The following is a 15,564-nucleotide window of genomic DNA, read 5'->3' as shown; positions in this document are numbered from 1 at the left end:
TTTGGGGTTGTTGCTAGGCAGAACATGCAGCATTGTCCTTGAGGCCTCCCAGTGCCACACGTAACCCTGGCAGGGCTGCAGCATGGCAAGAGATGGGGCCAGCTGGGGGAAGCAAGAAAATAACGCATAGGTGCCTGGAGAGGGCCTGCATGAACTTCTGAAGGTCACTCATGTCAGGCTTCAGGAAAAAGAGAGAAAATAGTCTGGAACTGTGCAGCTCTCCGCAGAAGAGAGTCCAAGCAGCTTCAATACAGGACGTTTCTCTGTGAAGTGTTTTTGAAAGGTGCTATTCCTTGTCCAAAGCCGCCAGGGGCTAGCTGCTGTGAGAGACCTGCCAGCCAGTCTGGGGCTGGGGCCCCTGGCTGGTCCCGCTGGCTGCACCCCACCACCTCCCAACCTGCCTCCAGCCCCAAGTCCCAGGCTCCCTTTGTAGCCTCAGCAGTGCCTATTGCAGCACTGTGGTCGATGGCAGGTCATGACTCCCCAGCAGTGTCAGCCCAGCCCCAACGCTGAGGGCAGAGGCCACTGCTTGCACCTGGGGAGGTGCAGCCTTATTGCTGGTGGTGTAGTGAGCATAGGTTGAGCGCAAGTGGTCCTTCTCCCACGCAGGAATGGGTGTAACCAGGCAAAAATCAGTGACTGCTGGCCTCTGCAATGAAGGTGTCAGCAGTCAGTTTGCAAGGAGATTAGCAGGATCCTTTTGACCCTAGCAACTCTTTGATCTCTAGCCACTTGCTGCCAAGGCAGCAAGAGAAGACTTGGAGCAGCTCTTGGAAGACAGGGAGGGTGCAAATGCCTCTCTTATTTATCCTAGGCCTGCAGGAATCGAGGGACAGGAAGGCATAAATTTCACATCACTTAGCAAAAATGGGCCTTCTGGGAATGGTGTCATCTGTGCTTTGCAGTACCATCAGAGAGGGAAGAATTGCATCATTTCTGTTAGCTGCCAAAATTACGAGTTTGCTTGGGCCTTTCAGCAACCAAAAAAAAAAAAAAAAAAGCCCAACCAAACCAACCCATGGCAACTTGAGCTTCCTTTAACCCTTAAGGTCCTGGTCTCTCCGAGACACCAGCCAGGGAAGTGCCTGCCTCCCTTCAGCCAATGGAGGAAGATGTCTCCTGATTGTAATGATGCCACAAACTGTCCTTTCTCAGCTGGTGCACTGGGAGCTCAGAGCCTTTGAGGTTAGGATAGACTGATGCTTTCCACAGGCTTTGGGGTCCATCCGTCCACTGGTGCATTACAAGGTGCTAGGGCTGGAATACCTGGACTCTGTGCAGATTTGCCCCCCACAGTCTTTGAGAACTGAGGGAAGTGGTGCAAAAGGGTGGCAGCCCAGGGCTTCCAGGATGCCAAGCTGTATCCTTCTCTAGGCTGCCCCCAGAAAGAGTTAATGTGCAGGCATGTTCCAGGTGTTTGAACACAGTTGCAATGGGGAGGAGAGGTAGATGGGTGGGTGGGGAGAACAGTCCTTTCTATGAGCCAATGGCTAAATGATTCAGTCCCAACGCCCAGTTTTGGAGCTTATTTCATGGGCAAGAATTTGCAGGAATTTCTTCTCAAGGGGATTTGTCCTGGATGAAAAGTAGGGACTGGACCCCCAAGCTTGTTGGTGTCTTCCCTCTCTGTGCTGTAGAAGGTAAAGTACTATGCTCTTGTACCTTGCTTCTTTCAGGAGGAGAAGTGGGCAGATCTTCCCTGGCTGTCTACATTGAAGGCATCCATTGTGTCTGTGCCTGCAGCTCCCCTTTGCATCACATCCATGTTGCAGGGTGGTGTGAACGCTCTGCTGGGATAGATGCTGCACTGTGCATTTGGGACTCAGTCCTGCTGTTGAACTGAGATATATGGCTCATTTCTCTTCTCAGTTTTTATACAGCCCTGCTGCATGTTTCTTCAGCTACCTTTCTTTTCATAGAAAGAAGACCCAGAAGGTATCAGCAGCAGAGCAGCTGAAGTCTTGCTTGTTAGATCAGCCTGAGTTGCTATAAACAGGCTAACGAGGCACTGCTGGCAGAGTAACTGCAGCAGCATGGGGCATCTCTAGGTGTAAACCTCACTGAAGCAGTGAGAAATTTGTTCAGGTGGCAAATCCTCCCTGAACCAGGCAATGCTACAGCCCTTCCAGCTCAGTCTCTGCAGCAACAAAGGGGTAACTTTTGTGAATATCTGCGAGCATGGGGCTAAGTAACTACCATCAAGAAGGGACACTGTTCACTGAATTGCCTTTCAGTGGAGAAGAAAAATAGGGCAGTACAGAAAGCATAAGCAGTTTATGGCAGAATTACAAGATAGTGTGCTAGTACAAGCAAGAATGGGCTTGGTGGTTCAGGAGGTCTCTTCCTGCCCTGTCCCTAATCTTCTGCAGGTGGAAAGCCCTGAGTCAGCAGCAGTTCGTAAGTAAGGCTTTTGGTGGCTGGGTCTGGCTTGTGCTCTGGGTATACATGCTGGGGTGTGTAAGTCACTTCTGCGTGCATTTTGGGGCCCAGAAGGCAGCCGTTCCTCTGCTGTGTGTCTTGTTTGTTACCTAGCCTTGGGCAGGACTACAGGCCCTTTGCATGGGGCAGTGCTACCTCCCTGATTTCCCTCTTGGCTGTACCCATCTTGCTCTATTTTTTAAGCACTTCCTTTTGATCTAGGGTCTCTGGTCTGGACTGTTGCTCCCTCTTGCTTTGCTGACAGAGGCAAGTGTCTATAACCTATACCCTGCCACTGCATCCTGATAACATTGGACCAGAACTACCTTTTTGGCATCTGCAATTTGATTTAAACAGTGCTGCATTTCTGTCTGCAAACTGGAGGGACATTCTGGATGTGAACACACATAGTGGGCTGATCCCTGTGGTTGCAGCTATAGGTGTGCAAGTTGATAGCTGGCAGGGAGGAATCAAGTGACCTGGCCCATCTGTTAGTGGAGCATTGAATCTGCAGTCAAGCAGTGACTACAACATGCTGCTAACTACTGGCTAATGGCTTCAGCGGTCCTGCTTCTCCTCAGCACAGCAAGTCCATGCTAGGCAATAGTGCAGGTAGCACAAAGAGGTGCTTTTATCTTTTCCACTGCATTATGCTCTCACTTATGTGTGGGGTTTCACTCCATCCTGGTCCTGAATATAGCCCTACTTGCTGCTGATGACTGAGTTGTCCATAGGCACTAAGTAGGTAGGGTCTATAGCTTTCAGAAGTCTTACTTTTGGAGAGTCATGGGCTGCGTCCCCAAACAGGCAGATCCCTTGTCTGGCATGTGTTAACTAAGCCCAGGAAATCCACTTCACACTGACAGCTCTCAGGATGGACTCATACCTGATCCAAGTGAATGGCCATGGAGATCATGCCCCTGTGCTGGATATTCATCTCAAGACCAATGGGAACAGCATATCGCTGGGGAAGGTGAAGGGCCGGAAGCCAAGATGGGCTGTCAGGGCTTCTGAAATGTCAAAGAAGACTTTCAATCCTGTCCGAGCCATCGTAGACAGCATGAAGGTGGAGCCTAACCCAAAGAAAGCTATGATCTCCTTGTCCTTAGGTGAGCATAGTGCTGTGGCTGAAGCCTCCGGGCAGTGGGGTCGACTGTGTGGCTGGCAGATTGCAGGGCTCTGAAGCACAAAGCTTGTGCAAACACTCAGGGGTAGGCCAGACAACCACACAGCTCTGTACCTGTCACAGATCAGTGAGAACTTTATTGTTTTTCAATCTTTGAAAAGGAGACCCGACAGTCTTTGGAAACCTTCCCACAAATGATGAGGTCACACGGGCTGTGAAGGAGGTTTTGGACTCAGGACGTTACAATGGTTATGCTCCATCTGTTGGTAAGTTGACAAAGCTCTTCCTGTGAGAGTAGGATGAAGGCATGTGCCAGTTCCTATCCCATAGCAGGTATAGGGAGCCCATGGACATCTTTCCAGTAGTGCCCTGCAGCTGCCCTCAACCAATAGTCCCATGAGCACACAAGCACATGTATCCCCCAGATACTTCTGCATGATCTGTTTGGGGCTCAGAGCCTCCTGCAGAAGCTGTGTTTGCTCCCCCAGCCATTACCACAGGCAGGGTTTCAGGTACCCAGAAGGGCTCAGGACTGTGTCTCCCTGCTGTGGGTTGCAGCCAAGTTCCTTTCTGATTTGCCTTGATCAGGACTTGCCTTGGGCTCCCTGACTTCAAAGACAACATGAGCCTGGTTTGCAATTAGTGCAAAAAGTGTGCACAGAGCGTAGAAAACACCTGCGTTGCAGGACATTCCATGTGGTGACAGGGAGGGCTGCTCCTGTTACTCACTAAATAGTGAAGGCCATGTAATAGCACTTGGTCTCCTGCTGGGTCAGAACAGCTCCCGGGCTACCCTCCACCCTTCTGTCAGTTCTGTATCCAGGACATGCTGGGGCCAGAGCAGGGTCTATCCCTACTCTTGGCCTGCCTGGACTAGCCTCGGGGGTGCACAGTGCTTGGCCTGAGGCAGGACAGTCTCTGCCACCTTGGGACAGTGTCACTAACAAATGGGCTTCCTCTGGCTGGGTGGCAGCTGTGAGCTTTGTACTGGCAAGAAAAAGGAAATGATCTGTAACAACCTCCCTTCCATGTTTGCTCTTTCCCCAGGCTACCAGTCCTGCCGGGAAGCAGTGGCTGCGTACTACAGCTGCCCAGAGGCACCACTGGAGGCCCAGGTACTGGTGCCCAGCTGAGGCACTCCTACTGTAGTGTAGGCAGGGTGCTGCTGCCCATGCCTAGACCACACAGCATGGGGGGCCTTGCCCCAGCTCTCTCCCTCCCCTGCCCAGCTGTGTGACTGAAGGCTAGCCCATGGCCTTGTCCCCCAGTGGCCTCCTGCTGCTCTCATCCCTTGCCCTGAGCCCTTCTCCACACTCCTCAGGAGGAGGATGAGCTCTCCAGCTGTTGGAGGTTTCCTGCTTTCAGTCAGACTCTGGACCTGTCTCTTTGGCTGAGAAGCTCTCACCTGGCAGAGCCTGAGAGCATTATGTCACTCCCACATGGCTGTGGCACTTCAGAGTGGCTGTGTTTTCTGCTGACTCCTGTGTGCTCTTTGCAGGACGTCATCTTAACAAGTGGCTGCAGCCAGGCCATAGAACTTGCCTTGGCAGTGCTGGCCAACCCAGGCCAGAACATCCTAGTGCCGCGGCCTGGCTTCTCCCTGTACAAGACTCTGGCATTGTCTATGGGGATTGAGGTCAAACTCTACAACCTCTTGGTAAGTGGTGGCAGGCCTGGAAGGGGCAGCCCTGACATTTCTGCCTCTCAGAAATACCCTGGCCTGGCCTGGGAAGTGGATGAAGATGACCTGAACAACTCTGGACACCCTGACTTGGTACATGGGGTGAGGTGTGACCAGTTCCTCAGCTGTTACTTCCCCTTCTCTTCACTTCACTAGCCAGAGAAGGCCTGGGAAATTGATTTGAAGCACTTGGAGTCTCTGGTGGATGAGAAGACAGCTTGCCTCATTGTGAACAACCCATCGAACCCCTGTGGCTCTGTTTTCAGCAAGAGCCACCTCCAGAAGATCCTGGCAGGTGAGCCTACCTGTGTGTATCTGGGGCATGGTTGCAGTCTAGTGTTCTGCCCATGTTGCCCATGTCTTGATCACTGCAGCATCATGGCCCAGGGCTTTGCTTCTCTCTTCATGACTGACTCCAGCTCAGGAAGCAGGGCTTGCTCAGTGTGAAGGTGTTGCCTTATCCGGACAACACCATGCAAAGCATGTGTCTTGCTCTTCCACAAACGACCTGTGTGGTCATTTCTTCACTCTAGCTCTGCAGAGTGAGAGTGTTCACAAGGAAGCCCTATGCTTCCTGAGCCCTGGCCTGTCAGTGGGAGGGCTATGCTGCCTGCCTCACAGAACTAGGCTCAGCCAGGGCAGGGATCTCCAATGCTTGGGCTCTCCAAGTGAACAGTCAGTAGGAGGAAGACAGGGACCCTCTGCCCTGGGACAGAGCTTCCCTCAGAGCCCTGCCAGGCCTTGCAGCAATGGGCAAGTCTGCTCCCATGGAGGATGCAAGGTGGACAGGCTGAATGCCCTCTCTCCCACAGTGGCATCAAGACAGTGTGTGCCCATCCTTGCTGATGAGATCTACGGAGACATGGTGAGTGTCAGTCGCAGTCCTTTGCACCCCCATGCTGCCTGTCCTTTCTGATGCACTTGCCCTTTCGCCATGGCAGCCAGGTCTCCAGAGGTGAGCAACAGCTCTGCTCCCCTATACTGTGCCTGGGTCCATGCCTGGAGCTCCCAGTCCTCTGGTGTGCAGTCCTGGGGGTACCTCTCATGTCCAGCTCCTTTCTTCTTCCCAAATGGCTCACTTTCATTTGAGTGCACTTACCATGTGCATACCTTGAAGGTGGGAGCTTTCACTAGCAATTTCCCATTGCTTCCCTGCCTCTCCTCTTCTTGTGCCTCATGTACACCCCACAGCTCTCAAACACAGCGTCCTGTCACAGGTGTTTGCTGACTGCAAATACGAACCCATTGCAACTCTCAGCACAAACGTGCCAATCTTGTCCTGTGGTGGCTTGGCAAAGCGGTGGCTAGTCCCTGGTTGGCGGATGGGCTGGATCCTAATTCACGACAGGAGAGACATCTTTGGTAATGAGGTGAGAACTGCTGAGTATTGCTGTCACAGCAATAGACCTGCAGTGTCTTCAGTGTGTGGATTACCAGGGCTTTGACTGATACAGGCATGTACTGCTCTTTTGCTCTCACATGGGTGTCACCCAATTGCTTACGTGCTTTTCTGGACCTCTAGGCTCTTCATGTCCCTTCCTTACTCTGTCTGCTCCAATATATGGCCTTCTATCCACATCTACACCGTAAAACACTCCTTGTCTCTGCTGCTCTTTCATACATGCCTTGTCCTTTTTGTGTGCTTCTAATGCCTTCTCTTCTCAAATAGCTCCTGTGTGCACTGAAGGTATTGCATGGCTTATCCAGCATGTGGAGTTCATGTGTGGTCTTTATGTGCTCTTACATGTTTTCTCTTAAAAGTAAGTACAAAGCAGTGCTGCTAGTGCTTTATCTGGCTATTTGTTCAGCTGTGTTACAAGAACAACCATCTACTGCAGTGACCTTTCCAACTAGAGGGCTTTCTGCAGAGGAAGAGGGAGAAGAGAGGACCAAGTGAGTGAGTGGAAGAGCTAATGTTGGTTGTCCCTCCTGGCTTTGAAAGTGTGGATTGTGGGCACAAATCTAAGGAAATGCAAAGTGGTAGTTGGAACAGTTCTGACTTTATTAGTATTAGCTATATTCCAGCCTGGTTTCAGTCAGATTGGGAAGCTCCAAAGGTTGTCTCTGTTGACATTACAATCTGCAACTGAGGAACAGAGAATGACACTTTAAATAGTCTGCAAATATCTGGCATATAGTCAAGCAAGTGTTCTTTAGTACTCTGTATGCTCACTGAGGAGGGGTGTGAACAGCTGTAGAAATACAGAGAGTAGGCCTTGGAGCTGTCCCTTTTCTTCAGGGAAGCACACTCAGAGCTGCAAATATCACTACAGTTTTGTTGTTTTTGTGGTTTTTTTTCCAGATCAGGGATGGCCTTCTAAGACTGAGTCAAAGGATCCTAGGACCCTGTACAATTGTCCAAGGAGCACTGGAACGCATCTTGCACCGAACACCCCCTGAGTTCTACCACAACACCCTCAGCATCCTAAAGGTAAACAGGCTGTAACAGATCAGCAGTTCATGTTTTTTCTCTCTAGCTCATCATCCCTCCCAAACCCACTTCAAGGTACAGATCTGTCTGTGAATAGGAGAGCCCAACAAATCCAATTCCAGCAGGAGAAATGGTAACTGGGGCAGAAATACTGGCTGTGATAAGTTTCAGGCAGCCCAGCCCTGCAGTTGGTGACCCAGAGGATGGCACTGAGCTCAGCTCAGTCACACCTGCTGTACTCAAGGCCATGATTACCCACACTGTTTGCATTTGTTGTCCCTTTATTTGCAGTGGGCAAACCTGTTTATAGTCCTGGTCCAGAGCTTGGCTTCCATTTGCTGAGCTGCTTCCTGGAATTTCTCTTGTTTTGAAATTTCTCCTTTTTGCTTTTCAGTCCAATGCTGACCTTTGTTATGCTGCCTTATCAGCTATCCCTGGCCTCCAGCCTGTCCGGCCTGCCGGAGCCATGTACCTCATGGTAAGCGAGGAGAGTGACACGCCATTTCCAGATCTTCAACATTCACACTAGGTCTCGTTACCAGTGCTTGTCAATGTTTTCAGATTGGTGCTTGGCAGCAGGTCTCCATTACCATGCATTTTCACATTGCCCTGTGTGGTAGACACATCCTTTGGTCACTTCAGAAGGCCAGAATATGTTGATCACCTCTCACATAGCAGACGCTAGTACATTTCACCCACTTGCTCCCGCATGTAACTCAATGACTTGTACTTTGCGAGACAGTGTTGGTCTACCTGGATTTGAAGCCTGCTGGCAATGGGAAGCCCCTACATCACAAAAAAGATTGGCATACCTCCTGTTGAAGATGTAGCCTTCTTCCTACTAGCATGTCTGTCTCCTGCCTATGCTGTTGCCTCTTTCTGCCTTTTTCCATGCCTGTGTTTTGTTGTTGGGTTTTTTTTAAAACTTTTTATGAGATGGTGAAATTTCCTTGTTCATCTCCACAAGCTCAATTGAGACATTTAATTCTCTTAAGTTTAACAAATTTTTAGTCTTTTTTTTTTTTTTTTCCTTTTTGTCTCATAGAGTCTCCAGTTTTTCATCAGCTTTTAAAAATGTGAACCCAGAACTGGCTAATACTGCAATATCAGTCTCACTCATGTTCTATAGATAAGTCTTTATCAGTTGACCCTGTTTCAAATCCTACCCAGAGCTACACAGGTCATTCTGTTTATGCTCTTTGTGTAGAGGCACAGCTCTAAAATTCTTTTATACCTATTGTTTTTCTGCAATATCTGAACTTTTATTTCAAATTAAATCATCTGGTAAAATTTTTCTTCCACTAGCTCTTTCAGAGCTTCTGCATGCAAATTATCTCTCAACTGGTTTGTTTAAGACTATTTTCATGAGATGTTTAAAATAAGCTTTTGTTATAAACAAATGGCCAGGATATCACTGTCTTTATGTGATAAAGGGATAGTCATCTCCCTTCCGAATACAAAACAGTAATATTTGAGTGTTTCAGCATTTTACCAATTATATCATCCAGCAAGGATTTTTTTTTAGGTGATATTCTAGACCTTGCTATTTTTTTTTTTTTAAACCAAAACATTCGTTTTTTTCTTGCCATATGGATTTATTGCGTGATAGAATTATTAATGCATATTGGCTAGAGTTCTCTCCCAAGCTCTTTTTCAATATCTTATTTATTTCTTTTCACTTCTAATTGGTTACTATATCTTTGCCATCAGTTTTTTTATTAAAGTTGTCCTTAATTGAAATTCTAGCTTTAGATAGCTAATGAATGCTTCTTATATAAATGAAAATTGAGGCTTCTTTATTTCTGTTTGTGTCTTACATTCCAGTCAGCCCAAATCATGAGCAAAAATTAAGGGCAGACAGCTGCAGCTGACTGGGAAGTTGTTGAGCCTGGGTAAGCAGGGACACTGCACATGGTTTTGGTGTCCTTGGTTGCCATGTTAAATCCCTCTGCTGCAGGTTGAGATTGAAATGGAGCATTTCCCTGAGTTTGAAAATGATGTGGAGTTCACTGAGCGACTCATCTCTGAGCAGTCTGTGTTCTGCTTGCCAGCCACGGTAAGCCTAACACTGAGAGCCTCAGAGAGCTGTGAGGCCAAAGCGTGGGGAGAGAAGCAACAGGGGTTTGCAGCCCTGAGCTCTGGGGACAGGTTGGGAGTTGTGTGTGCAGTGTCCATGGTCTGTAATGGTGCGTATGTGCTGGCCGTGAGCTTCAAGTGCAGTGTGTAGGGATGGGGACTGGCAGTCTCTGGCTCACTAACAGCCCTCAGTCAGGCTGCCAGGATCTTCCCAGCTCCAGGCTTGCTCTGTATTTCTCAAGTTGGCAGAGCTGTATCCCTGAACCCCATGTACCGCCACATCTCCTTGCTGCTCCCTCAGAGGCCTGTAACTGCTACCACCTATGTTCCTTCCTCTGCCCTGTTTCCAGTCCCCCACCCCTGTAGGCACAGGAACAGACTACAGTCTGAGAATATCTGTGCCCTGTGCCCACCTCCTTCCAGCTCCACTTCCAGCACTGAATACAGACAGGGCCTTGGATATTCTCCAGCCCTCTCCTTCCTTAGCTCCTTCCAACCAATTCCCTGAGTCCCATGTAATCTATATGGAGTCCTTTGGCCTGTCACCCTCCCAGCATCATGCCTACACAGATGGAGATGGGAGACTTGCTTAGAACAGAAAAAACATTCTAAGGGAACAAGAGCCCTGCTGTCTTCCAGTCTGTCCTATATTGACCATTTTCACTTGCTGACACAGCACATGGCCCCAAGGCAGGGCTCTGAAACTACAGCGCTATCCCAGGTAATCTGCCATTTCATCCTTTCTCATTTCAGTGCTTTGAGTACCCAAACTTCTTCCGCGTGGTGATCACAGTGCCTGAGGAGATGATCTTGGAGGCCTGCAGTCGTATTCAGGAGTTCTGTGAGATGCACTACCAGGGTGCTGAGGGGGCCCAGGATCTGGAGTGTGACAAGTAGCCACAGCTGGCCTCCTGCCTCTGCCAGGCTAGACCTTATGTGAGGCAGCAGCCAGGCAGGGCTGCTTCCAGCCAGCCCCACGTCCTTCCTGCCTGCAAGCAGCCGCTGTTGTGCTGCTCCACTTTTTGTGCTCCACAGACCCCTCAGCACTATGGGAAGAAGCAGCCACTTCTCTCTCCTCCTCTACTGTGGCTTGCACGCCCTCTGGCATCCAGTGCCTGTGGTCTCCATATACTCTGCGTTTGCACCCTGTGTTGGTCTGTGTTGCCTGCGAACCAGCTGCAGGCAGGGGTACATGGCTGCTTGTGTGCAAGGCCCCATGGCCCAGGCCCCACATGGCCAGTAGCTCCTGTGCTGGCTGCACTTCCCCTTGGGGACAGGAGAAGGCTGCTGTCTCTGAGGGCAAGAGAAAAGCACCCACCTCTCGCTTACCTGTGTTACCTTAGGAGGCCAGAGCTCTTTATATCGAGCCCTTTGTGTGATGGAGTAAGTTATTGTGACTTTTTTTTATTAATAAACATTCTGACTGCCAGTCTCTGTGCTGTGCTCCTGCTGCACCAGGTTTGGCTTGCCCACTGTGTGGGTCACTCTTGCTCAGCCCACGGTGCCACATTGCCCCAGGCCTGCCTCTGCCTTGCAGCTAGCTGTCCAGGGCCTGCCCTGTCACCAGCAGGGTGTGGTGAGAGTGCCTCAAAGGCACCTACCAGGCCCTGAGGGCAGGATGGGCCCTGCAAGCCTGGCACAGACCAGAGCCAGCCCCTCCTTCCTGGCTGATGCCAGAGGCTTGCTGTGGCAGCCTGGCCTCTCCGCACAGAACAGCCCTGTCTGCACCTGCCTGATGGCCCTCACAGCCCACCCCTGGCTTCTGACAGAGGGGCAGGTGCTGGTGCCTAAGTCTTCAAAGCCAGGGCAGCCAGGCATTTTCTGCTGCAGTGATGAAGAAGGGGGTGGCACCCCATGAAACACTTGTACTGTGTGGGGTGTGACATGCCATCAGTGCCAGCGTTACTGATTACTGAACATGTCAGCTCTATAAAGTAATAAGGAACTGGTGGCCTGGCATCGGTTCATTCTGTAGAAACAGGACAAGTGCCTGTGCACTCAAGAGGAGATAACACGCATCGGACCGCCTGTTCTGGTGAGCTGCTCAGGGAGTGTGTTGGGTTTGCATGGCAAGGTTTTGGTAGCTGGGGGGCTACAGGGGTGGCTTCTGTGAGAAGCTGCTAGAAGCTTCCCCTGTGTCTGACAGAGGCAATGCCAGCCGGCTCCAAGACGGACCCGCCGCTGGCCAAGGCCAAGCCAATCAGTGCCTCTGTGATAACATATTTAAGAAGGAAAAAAACCAGTTAGAGAGAGCTTTTGCAGCCAGAGAGAGAGGAGTGAGAAGATGTAAGAAACTCTGCAGACACCAAGGTCAGTGCAGAAGGAGGAGGAGGAGGAGCTCCAGGCACCAGAGCAGAGATCCCCCTGCAGCCCGTGGTGAAGACCATGGTGAGGCAGGCTGTCCCCCTGCAGTCCATAGAGGTTGATGGTGGAGTAATTATCCACCTGCGGCCCATGGAGGACCCCACACCAGAGCAGGTGGAGGCACCTGAAGGAGGCTGTAACCCTGTGGGAAGCCCATGCTGGAGCAGGCTCCTTGGCAGGACCTGTGGCCCCGTGGAGAGAGGAGCCCACGCTGGAGCAGGTTTGCTGGCAGGACTTGTGATCCTGTGGGGAGACCCACGCTGGAACAGTCTGTTCCTGAAGGTCTGCACCCCGTGGGAGATACTCATGGTGGAGAAGTTCGTGAAGGACTGTCTCCTGTGAGAGGGACTCCATGTTGGAGCAGGGGAACGATGAGAGGATGAAGAAGCGGCAGAGACAACATGTGATAAACTGACCGTAACCCCCATTCCCTGTCCCCCTGTGCTGCTGGGGGGGGTGGTGGTTGAAGCCAGGTGTGAAGTTGAGCCTGGGAAGATGAGAGGGGTGGGGGGAGGTGTTTTAAGATTTGATTTGATTTCTCATTGCTCTACTCTGTTTTGCTTAGAGAGGAAATTCATCTAATTTATTACTAAGTTCAGTCTGTTTTGCTCGTGATGATAATTAGTGAGTGATCTCTCCCTGTCCTTATCTTGACCCGTAAGCTTTTTGTTATACCTTTTCTCCCCTGTTTAGTGAATGAGGGGAGTGACTCAGGTGGGCACCTGGCCCCCAGGCAGGGTCAACGCACCACGGCGAGCCATTTCTGAAACTGACGGAGGGATGACGTGCAGAGTGCCTTGCCTTGTCACCTACAGCTCTGTTCACCTGTCCTGCAGAACTGGTATCTGCTGGTCAACCCTGCCTCCCCAGTGATGGGAAAAGTGAGCTAGTTCTAGATTACACACTGCCAGACTTCCTGCCAGGTTCTGTAGCTATCTCATTGCCTCCTCTTCCTCTGCCCAGGGCAAAGTCTGGGTACCAGTACTCCATGAGTGGGGAGGTGTAGAATCATAGAACAGATTGAAAGGGACCTCAAAAGTTCATCTGGTCCAACTTTTTGTGGAAAAGGGAGCCTAGACAAGATTATCTAGCACCCTGTCCAGTTATGTCTTGAAAAACCTTAAGTGACGGGGACTTTATGACATCCCTGGGAAGGTTGTTCCAGTGAATGATTGTTCTCACTGTAAAATTATTTCTTGTATCAAGATGAGCAAAGGGCATGGGGTAATGTGATGGGATCACTGAGCAAAGGGCATGGGGTGATATGACAGGAAGGGATCACAGAACCAACAAAATGGTTAATGAGGTCACCTCCAGCACTTGCATGTCAGCAAGGAAGTGCCTAAAAGGTGTCATTATGGGGAAATCCCCCAAATCCTTTCCAGGAACTCAACATGCTGAGGTGCTTCTTTAATGTGCCTGTACACCAATGCACGCAGTATGGGGAATAAACATGATGAGTTAGAAATGTGTGCAGTTGCAGGCCTACAATCTTTTGGGGGTCATGAATATGTGGTGGGATGGCTCCTATGACAGGAGTGTTGCAATGGAGGGATACAAGCTCATTAGGAAGGACAGGAAGAGAAGATCATAGAATCATAGAATAGCTTAGGTTGGAAGGGACTGTTAAAGGTCATCTAGTCCAACACCCCCCACCCCTGCAGTGAACAGGGACATCTTCAGCTAGATCAGGTTGCTCAGAGCCCCATCCATAGAATCATAGAATGGTTTGGGTTGGAAGGGACCTTAAAGATCATCTAGTTCCAACACCCCTGCCAGGGGCAGGGACATCCTCCACTAGACCAGGTTGCCCAAAGCCCCTTCCAACCTGGCCTTGTACACAAGGGGGTATCCACAACATCTCTGGGCAACCTGTTCCAGTGCCTCACCACCCTCACAGTAAAGAATTTCTTCCTAATATCTAATCTAAATCTACACTCTTTCAGCTTAAGGCCATTTCCCCATGTCCTATCGCTACATGCCCTTGTAAACAGTCCTTCTCTAGCTTTCTTGTGGGCCACTTTAGGTACCGGAAGGCTGGTATAACATCTTCCCCGGAGCCTTCTCTTCCCCAGGCTGACCAACCCCAACTCTTTCAGCCTGTCTTCATAGGAGAGGTGCTCCAGCCCTCTGATCACCTTCGTGGCCTCCTCTGGACTCGCTCCAACAGGTTCATGTCCTCCTTATGTTGGGGGCTCCAGAGCTGAACACAGTACTCCGGGTGGGGTCTCATGAGAGCGGAGTAGAGGGGGAGAATCCCCTCCCTCGACCTGCAGGTCACGCTTCTTTTGATGCAGCCCAGGATACGGTTGGCTTTCTGGGCTGCAAGTGCACATTGCCAGCTCACGTTGAGCTTTTCATCAACCAACACCCCCAAGTCCTTCTCCTCAGGGCTGCTCTCAATCCATTCTCTGCCCAGCCTGCATTTGGGCTTGTTGAACCTCATGAGGTTCACACGGGCCCACTTCTTGAGTTTTGTCCATGTCCCTCTGGATGGCATCCCATCCCTCAGGCACGTCAGCTGCACCACTCAGCTTGGTATTGTCGGCAAACTTGCTGAGGGTGCCCTCGATCCCACTATGTCATTGATGAAAATATTAAACAGTACTGGTCCCAGTATGGACCCCTGAGGGACATCGCTTGTCACTGATCTCCATGTGGACATTGATCCATTGACCTCTACCCTCTGATAACTATATGAGAAAGAAAGCAGTATATGAAAGGTCATCGACGCATCAGCTGAGTGTCCCTGCTACATCCTTTCCTTTCAAAGAAAGCAATACCAGAACAAAAAGGAGAGAGAAGCTGGGGCTATGTGTGAATGGTAGACAGCTTCAGAGATTTCATGCCATTAGACCTGCAAATAGAGCCAAAAAACCTGATCTGCTTAAGACAAAACATTGACAAAAAACAAGTAGGGTGATGGCTGATGGGTCTGTTGGACCAGGAGACCTCTATGGCATGACAGTGCTGCATTGTTATGCTGTCTTGCATCTACTACAGTTATCAAGTTTCATCTGTCTCAAACTCTTCTCCACATACCTTGGGTTCTGTGGCTTTAATTCCCATTACTAATGAACAATTCCTGGGTTTAAAGCTGCTCTTTTCGGGCTGCTCTCCCTTCATGGACCCCTTTCCTTTCAGAGTTGCCTCAGAGATGTCTGTTAACATGCAAATATTCTGCAATGATTAACACTGTTCTGTTTCTTCTTAGCCCAACAGCATTTGGCCAGGGACGCTGAGAGCCAGAGACATAGGCATATGTATAGCTCATAAATCTCAAGATACTTAGATTTCTCAAGGCCACATCCTCTATTCCCATATTTTGCAAACATAACACTGCCTTTTGACCACACCTAGGTTTTCCCTGCTGCAATAGCAAACTAGCATTAAACCACAAATGTGCTAGTATCATTTTTCAGGCATTATACTCACAGATGCTTTGTGTCACAGTGTGGGTGTAGCCTG

At 50.1% G+C, this 15,564-nt stretch overlaps 1 protein-coding gene across 6 annotated transcripts; it reads left to right on the top strand.

Moving 5' to 3' along the window:
- The first annotated feature begins 1,499 nt into the window (after positions 1–1,499).
- TAT (tyrosine aminotransferase) lies at positions 1,500–11,156 on the top strand. 6 transcript variants are annotated; one of them, XM_075765878.1, is made up of 13 exons: positions 1,555–1,640; positions 2,641–2,858; positions 3,285–3,527; positions 3,706–3,810; positions 4,592–4,659; positions 5,043–5,201; positions 5,382–5,520; positions 6,038–6,090; positions 6,443–6,595; positions 7,528–7,656; positions 8,051–8,134; positions 9,614–9,712; positions 10,486–11,156. In XM_075765878.1, exons 3-13 carry the CDS (start codon positions 3,293–3,295, stop codon positions 10,627–10,629), a joined length of 1,368 nt encoding a protein of 455 aa, XP_075621993.1. In that variant the 5' UTR covers positions 1,555–1,640; positions 2,641–2,858; positions 3,285–3,292; the 3' UTR covers positions 10,630–11,156. The 6 variants fall into 6 exon arrangements, 4 of the variants coding, with proteins under 4 accessions (XP_075621992.1, XP_075621993.1, XP_075621994.1 ...); XR_012837638.1 differs by having other exon boundaries at positions 1,572–1,640; positions 2,796–2,858; positions 9,481–9,712; XM_075765876.1 differs by having other exon boundaries at positions 1,574–1,640; positions 2,796–2,858.
- Positions 11,157–15,564: the final 4,408 nt, after the last annotated feature.

This window comes from Balearica regulorum, chromosome 13 (genome assembly GCF_011004875.1).
Source record: "Balearica regulorum gibbericeps isolate bBalReg1 chromosome 13, bBalReg1.pri, whole genome shotgun sequence".
Lineage (NCBI taxonomy): Eukaryota > Metazoa > Chordata > Aves > Gruiformes > Gruidae > Balearica > Balearica regulorum.
The sequence above is the reverse complement of the archived record's forward strand: the minus strand, read 5'-3'. Positions and strand labels throughout refer to the sequence as shown.

What these genes read in the sequence shown, in the direction of transcription:
- TAT (XM_075765876.1), top strand. Translation starts at nt 1,580, where the DNA reads ATGAAAAGTAGGGACTGGACCCCCAAGCTTGTTGGTGTCTTCCCTCTC. An exon ending in CCCTCTCTGTGCTGTAGAAG is followed by an intron (nt 1,641 to 2,795) that starts GTAAAGTACTAT and finishes TTCTGTCTGCAA; the next exon opens with ACTGGAGGGACATTCTGGAT. An exon ending in GAGACATCTTTGGTAATGAG is followed by an intron (nt 6,596 to 7,527) that starts GTGAGAACTGCT and finishes TTTTTTTTCCAG; the next exon opens with ATCAGGGATGGCCTTCTAAG.